General features: G+C 41.0%; 1 protein-coding gene across 1 annotated transcript; it reads right to left on the bottom strand.

Moving 5' to 3' along the window:
* Positions 1-6931: 6931 nt before the first annotated feature.
* LOC131423548 (endogenous retrovirus group K member 7 Gag polyprotein-like) lies at positions 6932-8447 on the bottom strand. Its single transcript, XM_058573742.1, has 2 exons — positions 8404-8447; positions 6932-8365 (listed from the first exon to the last, which is right to left on the bottom strand). The coding sequence occupies exon 2, from the start codon at positions 8284-8286 to the stop codon at positions 7405-7407; it is 882 nt and encodes a 293-aa protein (XP_058429725.1). The 5' UTR covers positions 8287-8365; positions 8404-8447; the 3' UTR covers positions 6932-7404.
* Positions 8448-9449: the final 1002 nt, after the last annotated feature.

Below are 9449 nucleotides of genomic sequence, written 5' to 3'. Positions count from 1 at the left end.
ACATTTTTTAATCCATTCATTCATTGAAGGGCATCTAGGTTGGCTCCACAGTCTTACTATTGTGAATTGTGCTGCTATAAACATTGATGTGGCTGTGTCTCTGTAGTATGCTGTTTTTAGGTCCTTTGGGTATAGTCTGAGAAGAAGAATAGCTGGGTCAAATGGTGGTTCCATTCCCAGCTTTCCAAGGAATCTCCATACTGATTTCCAGATTGGCTGAACCAATTTGCAGTCCCACCAGCAATGTACAAGTGTACCCTTTCCCCCCATCCTCACCAGCACTTGTTATTGTTTGACTTCATCATGATTGCCATTCTTACTGGAGTGAGATGGTATCTTAGGGTAGTTTTAATTTGCATTTCTCTGACTGCTAGAGATGGTGAGCATTTTTTCATGTATTTGTTGATTGATTGTATATCCTCTTCTCAGAAGTATCTGTTCAGGTCCTTGGCCCAATTGTTGATTGGGTTATTTATTTTTTTTGATGTATAGCTTTATGAGTTCTTTGTATACCCTAGAGATTAGAGCTCTATCTGATGTGTGAGGGGTAAAAATTTGTTCCCAGGATATAGGCTTCCCTATTCACCTCACATATTATTTCTTTTGCGGAGAAAAAAACTATTTAGTTTGAATTCATCCCATTTTTTGATTCTTGGTTTTAATTCTTGTGCTATAGGTGTCTTATTAAGGAAATTGGGGCCTAACCCCACGTGATGAAGATTAGGGCCTACTTTTTCTTCTATTAGATGCAGAGTCTCTGGTTTAATTCTTAGATCCTTGATCCATTTTGAGTTAACTTTTGTGCATGGTGAGAGATAGGGATTCAATTTCATTTTGTTGCATATGGATTTCCAGTTTTCCCAGAACCATTTGTTGAACATGCTATCCTTTCTCCAGTGCATGCTTTTAGCACCTTTGTCTAATATAAGGTAGTTGTAGTTTTGTGGGTTAGTCTCTGTGTCCTCTATTCTGTACCATTGGTCTACCAGCCTGTTTTGGTGTCAGTACCATGTTGTTTTTGATGCTATTGCTCTATAGTATAGTTTAAAATCTGGAATCGCGATACCACCAGTTTCACTCTTCCTGCTTAGAATTACTTTAGCTATCCTGGGTCTCTTATTTTTCTGGATGAATTTCATGATTGCTTTTTCTATTTCTTTGAGGAATGCCATTGGGATTTTTATCGGAATTGCATTGAATCTGTATAGTGTTTTTGGTAATATGGTCATTTTAATAATATTAATTCAGCCTATCCATGAGCCAGGTAGATCTTTCCATCTTCTAAGCTCTTATTCTATTTCTCTCTTTAGGGTTCTGTATTTTTCATCGCATAGATCTTTCACCTCTTTTGTTAAGTTGATTTCCAAGTATTTTATTTTATTTTATTTTTTGAGGATATTGTGAATGGGGTAGTTTTCCTTATTTCCTTTTCAGAGGATTTGTCACTGATATACAGGAATGCCTTTGATTTATGGGTGTTGAATTTATATCCTGCCACTTTGCTGAATTCATTTAATAGTTCTAGAAGTTTCTTGGTAGAGCTTTTTGGGTCGGCCAGGTATAGGATCATGTCATCAGCAAATAGTGCTAATTTAAATTCTTCTTTTCCTATCTTTATGCCTTTAATGTCTTTCATCTGTCTAATTGCTCTGGCTAGTGTTTCAAGAACTATGTTGAATAGAAGTGGTGAGAGAGGGCATCCCTGTTTTGTTCCAGATTTTAGAGGGAATGCCTTCAATTTTTCTCCATTTAGAATGATGCTGGCCTGAAGCTTAATTTTGCTGGATATAAGATTCATGGTTGGAACTCATTATAATTCAGTGTTTAAAATTCATTGTTCCAGGATCTTTTAGCTTTCAGAGTCTGTGTTGAAAAATCCGCTGTTAACCTAATTGGTTTAACTTTAAATGTAATCTGCTTCCTTTCTCTTGTGGCTTTTAAAATTCTCTCCTTGTTCTGTGTGCTGGGCATTTTCATTATAATGTATCTTGGTGTGGGTCTCTTGTGGTTTTGTACATTCGGCATCCTGTAGGCTTCTAGGATTTGGATTTCCATTTCATTCTTCATGTCTTGAAAGTTTTCTAAAATTATTTCATTGAAGATATTGCTCATTCCTTGGTTTGGACCTCTATACCTTCCTCTATCCCTATAACTCTTAAATTTGTTTTCTTTATGTTATCCCATATTTCTTGAATGTTCTGCTTGTGGTTTCTTATCAACTTTTCTGAGCTATCTACAAACTTTTTGAGATGATATACTTTGTCTTCGTTGTCTGGTGTTCTGACTTCTAAGTGTTCTAGTCTGCTGGTGATACTCTCATTTGAGTTTTTAATTTGGTTTATTATTTCCTTCATTCCCAGTATTTCTGTTTGGTTTTTTTGTATAACCTCTGTCTCCCTGTAGAGTTGATCTTTTGCTTCTTGGATTTGTTTATGTAATTCTTTGTCAAAGTGATCTTTCATTGTCTGCATTTGTTGTGTAAGGTCCTCCTTAAGACTGTATAACATCTGAAGCATGTATATCTTGAAGTCTTTATCTGACAATCTCTCTGCTGTGGCTAGCAACTCCTGTAATGTTGAGTTGTCCTGCATTGTTTGTGTTCCTTTTTTTCCTTGTTTTTTTCATGTTGCTCACGTTTCTTTCCAGCTCTGTGTGACTGTTGTGTTATTATTTTTCTCCTATAAATTTGTATTGCTCTTGAATAGTTCTGAGATCTCTCCTTTGTGATGGGAGACAGTGTCTAGAAATGTTGGATTCAATTATAGTTTACAATACATTCATTAGCTTCATCAAAGGCATACAGATTCTGGTGGCATATAGAGAACTGAGGGTCTGTCAAAGGACTTTATGTTTAGGGGGAAATATGTTAGGGTATGGGGATTAATATATCTTAGCTACTTTGGAGGAGAATTCTAATGATGGGGGTTATTAACAGGAGAATAGACCGGAGGTATTTTAGGGGGGCTAAGTACATATGAGGACAATAAGAAGCATAGAAACAATCACCTATTTGCATTTAGTAATTTACACATAGTAAAAGTAGTAATACTTGGGAGGTTGGGAGAGGAAGAGGAGAAAGAAAAAAAAGAGAGAGAAAAAGGAATGAAAAAAGACAGAGGAAAAGAAATATTAAATGAAAAAAGGAAAACAGGAAAAAGAAGAGAGAAATAATAATAATAATAATAATAATAATAATAATACACTCTTAGAATTCTATTTTCTTCTCTTCCAATAGGTGGCATTGTGTATTCCAGGTTGAGTCTCTGCCCTCAAGGTGGTAGAAGCAATCGGTGTGAGGCGGCTCTTCCTCCCCTGCCGGGTGCCTCTTCAATCCTTGTGTCTTTGGGTTGTTCCAGGTCTCTATCTCCCTCACCTCTCCTGCCCACCAGGTCCCAAATACTGGGACTCTTCTGCACAGCCCTGGGTTCACTCTGGGCTTGCGGCTCCCTGGCTGCCCTGGGCTCCTGATCAACTGGGGGCTATTTCTGTGTTGGGAAGTCACCAGGTCTTCACAGCTGTGGAGAGGGGGAGTTGGAAACCGGCAACCTGTTCTGTCTTATTCCCTCTGATAGCCATGGCCACTGAGAGCTGCCAAGAAAAGTTTTGAGTTATCACAGCTGGGTAGAGGGGAGGCTGGAAATCACACAGCTGTTCAGTAGCCAATCTCGCTGTCTGCTACACCCGCCAAAAGCTGATGCGGTAGATTTTCCAAGATGGCAACTGCCCGTTTCTGCGCCAGGGTGTCTGGTGGTGTGGGGGGGCTAGGCTGTTCATCCACTATGCCCTGAGTTTGGTCCTTGGTCCAATACCCTGCCTTGACAAGGGTTGCAGTTTAGCATGCTCTGATCTTAAAGGCTCTGTGAGCCTGCGTCTCACCAGCGCTCACCTCCACCCTTCAGCAGCCGGTTCCTGGGCTGCGCTGCCGCTGGCCGGCTTCTGTGCACAGAGCGACTCAGGTTTTCTCGTGTTTTGTCCTGCCCTTGTATTAAACAGCTGTTTAAAATCCTGTTACAAGCTCCATGAAGCTTAAATTTGAGAATGGGGGGCTCCTATGCTGAAAAGCGACCGACCATTCATACCAAGTCACGCCAATGCAAGTTCTCCTCTACTTCTCCATCTTCCTTCTTTGATGTCTTATTTTTATTATTATTCTTTTCCGTATTTTCTGCCTTCTTTGGTATTGAGTGTATATTTTTAGTGTAAGGTTTTATTGGTTCTAGCTGTTGGTCTAGAATTAATTTTACCCATTTTTCTTATCAAAATCTACTTCAGATTTATGATAATTTAATTCTAGTGAAATAAAAAAACTTTAATAGTATATAGTTCTACTCACTGTCTTTTTGTGTGTTATTGTTGCCATGTATATACACACACATGTATACACATACAACAATATCATTATTACTTTATGTAATTTGAGTAAGTTTAATGGAAAAAGGAAATTTGGTACATATTTGCAGGTTTGTTACATTAACTTTTTCTTTTATTTGCAGTTCTGGGAACTGCACCCAGAACCTTATGTATACTAGGCAAACACTGTACCACTGAGCCATCTCTCCAGGCTCTTGTTATATTAACTTTCTTATTTACTCTTTCTGATTATCTTAAATTCTTACTTTGGTTTAGAGTTATTTTCTTCTGTCATTTTCTTACACCAATACAATTTTTATGCCACCTTCTTCCTTTGTGATTTTTATTGTCAAATATACTATATTTCTGTGATTTTAGCTTATCAATACAATTATGTATATATTGTTCATGCAAATTCTTTTTAAATCAAGTAATAGAAGATAGAGAAATGAAAGTGCAATTATATAATCTTGTATAATTTCCCACATAATTACTTTTGTTGGTTCTTTTTTCATTTTTGTGTGGGTTTGAATAAATGGTTGGTGTCATTTGCATTAATCCCTAAGATCTCCCCTTAGTATTTCCTTTAAGCTAGGTTCATTGGCAATAAATTCTCTTATTTTTGTTTATCTTTGAATGTCTTTTTTTGCCTTTATTTTGGAAAGATAATTTTGCGAACTATAGTAGTCTTGGTTGACATTTTTTTTCTAGTCATGTTATCCCACTGTTTCTGGTCTTTACTTTTTTGAGTAGAGGGCCAGGAGCAATTCATGAACTGTGTGTGAACCAAACAGACATGGAAACCATTGGGTAGAAAAGTCTGGTATCCGGGAACACTCCACCACAACCCTGCTGGTTTGAGACTGCCCACTTCACGTGACTTCCTACCCAGTTCTGTCAAGAGTTCAGCACTGCACTGGAGATGGGTGATCTACTGTAGCCACACAGCCTCTCAGAGATAGGTGTGGCTTGCCAAGATGCCAATCATCTTGTTTACTGAAAGACCCCTACCTCATGGAGAAGCAAGATTCTTCCCGCTGAAACCTTATCCCTGCCTTTGATGTACTCCCCCTTAAAAAAAGAACCCCAGCTGTCGCGACCCCTTGCCCGCAAGGAAGACGCAACTCAGGAATCTTCTTTCAGCAGTTTATTCAGGCCCTTGATATTTCTTCTTCTCTCTCTCGGATGCCCCTCCCAGCCTTAATAAAGCATCCCAAGCCCCAGTGCAAAGCTGCTGCGTGGAGCTTTCTCACAGGGTGATGTACAGGGTGGTGAAAAATTATGTGCCAACTTTCCCAGATAAGGAGTTGTTTGTCACAGACCACAGCGGAGCCAGCGTCATCTTGTAATGGCGACCATAGTCTGCAGAAACGGCAGAAGCGGCTCACCACAGTTCCCCCTTTTCTGTTTTCTTAAAACAATACAGGTGAGAGTAGAGGTCCTATCCCACTGTGCAGAAGTGGCTGCATAGTATGACTTAGTCCTAAGGAGGCGCCTTCCCCAGATCTGAAGCCATATCAGCCGACGCCTTTTTTCGTGGGGCGGGGCGTGAACGCGTCTAACCCGCATGCAATAGGACATGCTCTCCTTGAGGTCCTCGTCAAGGATCACTCAAGTGCAGTGCCTTGCCTCGCATCCTGTATCGTGAGATTGGTGGACGAAGGGGGATAGCTGAGGCTGAACTGTGGCTGTTTATAATGACAAACAAGTTGACAGCACCCTGAAAGAAAGGCACGGACTTCAAGGCGATAGAAAAGCACTAGTGTGGAAACCCATCTGCGTGCAATGGCAGTAAGACCGGCAGAGTGCAAGGGCTTTCCAACACTAAGAGAATAACAAGGAAAGTCATGTCGATCCCAGTGCAATGTTATAATAACTTGGGGTGTAACGACCATGACAAAGGTTTACTGCTTAAGATGCGCAAGCCAGACTTGAGGCGAGTTGCCATTTTCTAAAGCTGCAAGAGCTTGTATGATCATAGCCTTTTCTTGTGCATGGCGAGTTTTAAGGCGACAGAGAAGCCACAAACAAAGTACAACACTGAAGCAACACATTGCACCAAAAATGCCTACTCCCACCCACTCTTTGAAGAAGGAAAAAGCAGAAGATATCCAATCGGTGAATTGACCCAAAGTCACTGGTTCAACACGGGTACTATTCAAAACAGCAATCTGAGTTAGTTGAGACTGGATCAAGTTTTCTGCTTTCATGGACCAGGTTCCGGATAGATACTCTCCAATGATGCGGGAGGCATTTCTGGAATCATAAAATCTGACAGAGGTTATACATAAATGTGCACGTTGATCAATACAACCCAAATGTTCTAGGTCAGACAATTCCTCAACTTGAGCTTGAAGTAGATCTATCCTTTGATTAGCAGCCAGAATCCCAGATAAAATGTGTTGATTAATTCTACTTTGAGATTCAAGTATGGTGGATGTTTGTTGAATAACCTGATTAATAGTGGCAGCAGTTTGTACTTGGCTGGCCATGGCTACTCCAGCTGTAACTGCTGCAGCAGCAGATACCGCCACAGCTGTCACTATAGCTGCCGTAATTCCAAAATCTCTACGGGCTCTAAGTAGCTCAACAATGGGGAATTTATCTGGGTCCGCAATGACTGGGATTGGGACAAAAGTTGGAATCTTCATAACCACTGCTACAGTCCAAGAACCATTCCAACACTCAGACAAATAACAGGTAATATTAGAACAATTAAGCATCCCCTGTAATGTAACATTAGCCAAAAGAAACAGGAACGGAGATTGGAGACAGACTGCTGTGGAGGGTAATGTAGCATTAGATAATTGTGAATTATTTGCAGAAATTTTAAGCCTCCTACCTCGCTCCGAGTCTTGGGTACTGCCAGAAACATTAAACAGCCAACTTTGGACTCCTAATATTTCCCTGGGGAAACACAAGCGCGGACTAGACTAGCCCAATCTGAGGGAGTCATGCAAAATCTAGTAAGTCCCTCCACCTGAGTGAGAGTGAAAGCGGCATCTATGCCATAAGTGCGGACAGATTCTGCCAAGGTTTTAATTATCTTAAAGTCTAAAGGCTCATGATATCTTCCCCTGTTATTGTCCTGAAATACAGGGTATGCAAGTCCCATATCTGTATTAACTGTCCTCCAAACTTGTGCATGAAAAGATCTCCCGGAACCTTGGCACCCCCCACATACGGAGGTGGGGCAATCGGCACCATATCTTCTTCTAGATATTCTACCTCCTCCTCCTCAGAGTTTTGTTGACCAATGTTAACTCCCTTCCCCTTCTTACAGTAGGCCTGCGTGCCCTGTGTCTCCTTTTTCTTCTTTTTCATTTTTATCTTATGTAGTTGTTGTAACAATATATCAAGGTCCTCAGAACTCTCTGAGTCGCTTGTGTTCTCAGGCATTTTTAATTCGGTCAAGTCTGGGTAGAGCCTTCTCCTATTTTTATCTTCAGGCTCTTTTGCCTTCTCACTACTGTTACTTTTAATACTCTCTGCCACTTCACTACATGATCCTTCAGATTTTTCCTCATGCAATTGCTCAAGAATAGCTTGACCCTCTCTCACAGCTTCCTGGCATTTACCATCTGTAAGGCAACCACGGACCATTTTCCAAAGGGGTATCACCCCACCCTCTAATATGCCCTGCTCAGAAGCAAAGTCAAGATCTTTGCCTAATTTATCCCAACTAGGCACAGTAAGGCTGCCCGAAAATGCAAACCACGGTGCAGCGATATCTATCTTCTGTAAAAATCTCTGTAAAGTACTATGTTTCACTTCCAGTCCCTTGGAACGTAACAGGCCATCTAGGGCCAGGAGAAGCGGACTTGAAGATGCGGCACCCATGACACAACAACAAAGGAAGCACAAAAAACAGAAAGCGAAAGTAGAAGCGAAAGTACACAGTGCAGCTGCAATAAAATGTAAGGCTCTCTCTTTCATTACAGAGGAGCTGTCCCGCTTTGGTCGCGGATCCCACTTACTAGGGACTAACCCCGCTTTGATCGCGGATCCCACTTACCTGGGACTAACCCCGCTTTGATCGCGGATCCCACTTACCTGGGACTAACCGGTGCACCACCCCTGACTGCTGAAAGTTCTGGATCCCGGGTCTCGGCACCACTTGTCGCGACCCCTTGCCCGCAAGGAAGACGCAACTCAGGAATCTTCTTTCAGCAGTTTATTCAGGCCCTTGATATTTCTTCTTCTCTCTCTCGATGCCCCTCCCAGCCTTAATAAAGCATCCCAAGCCCCAATGCAAAGCTGCCGCGTGGAGCTTTCTCACAGGGTGATGTACAGGGTGGTGAAAAATTATGTGCCAACTTTCCCAGATAAGGAGTTGTTTGTCACAGACCACAGCGGAGCCAGCGTCATCTTGTAATGGCGACCATAGTCTGCAGAAACGGCAGAAGCGGCTCACCACACCCAGCCACTTTCTAGCTGTTCGGTTCCAGCTCCTAACAGGATTGGAAAATCTATCAGGAGCTCCTCTTTGATCTAATTTCTGGCTCTGTGTCTTATTTCTTTACTAATTATTTCAGACTTTTGTTTTCTCACAGAGGCTCATAACCTCCTGAGCAGGAAACTACCCTGGTGGGGTGCTGGCCACCCCACAATAATAGAGGTCAGTGATTAATTTCATCTGGTTCTTTTGTACTTGATTAGTCATTTTTTCTAGCTCCTTTTCATGGTTCTCTCTTCATATTTGATTTTTAAAAATTTGACAGTGATGTCTTTTCATTTTTACTCTTTTTGCCAGTTTTGGATTGCAATTGTTTTGTCCAATTCGTTGAGTCTTTCTTCTGTCTGCTTATATGATCTGTTAAGAACCTCTCCTTATATGCTCTAGTTGTTGAGACATTGTTTTTATATTTTGCTTCTTTGGACAGTTTCCTGTAGATCACTGAACATATTTAGGGCAACTGTGTCTGTCTGTGTCTAGTAAGTAGAAAAACTAGGCTTTCTAAAAGAGGTAATTTATATAACCTTTTTCCCCCCAGGCTATGGGACCATACTTTCTCTTTGTTTTCCATGTCTCTTAATTCTTTATTTGAATATGGGATATTTTAGATAAAACATGATAGCAAATTGGATACTAATCTCTC

This window comes from Marmota monax, unplaced genomic scaffold (assembly GCF_021218885.2).
Source record: "Marmota monax isolate L192 unplaced genomic scaffold, Marmota_monax_Labrador192_F-V1.1 WCK01_AAM20220418_F8-fsc00067, whole genome shotgun sequence".
Classification (NCBI taxonomy): domain Eukaryota; kingdom Metazoa; phylum Chordata; class Mammalia; order Rodentia; family Sciuridae; genus Marmota; species Marmota monax.
The sequence above is the reverse complement of the archived record's forward strand: the minus strand, read 5'-3'. Positions and strand labels throughout refer to the sequence as shown.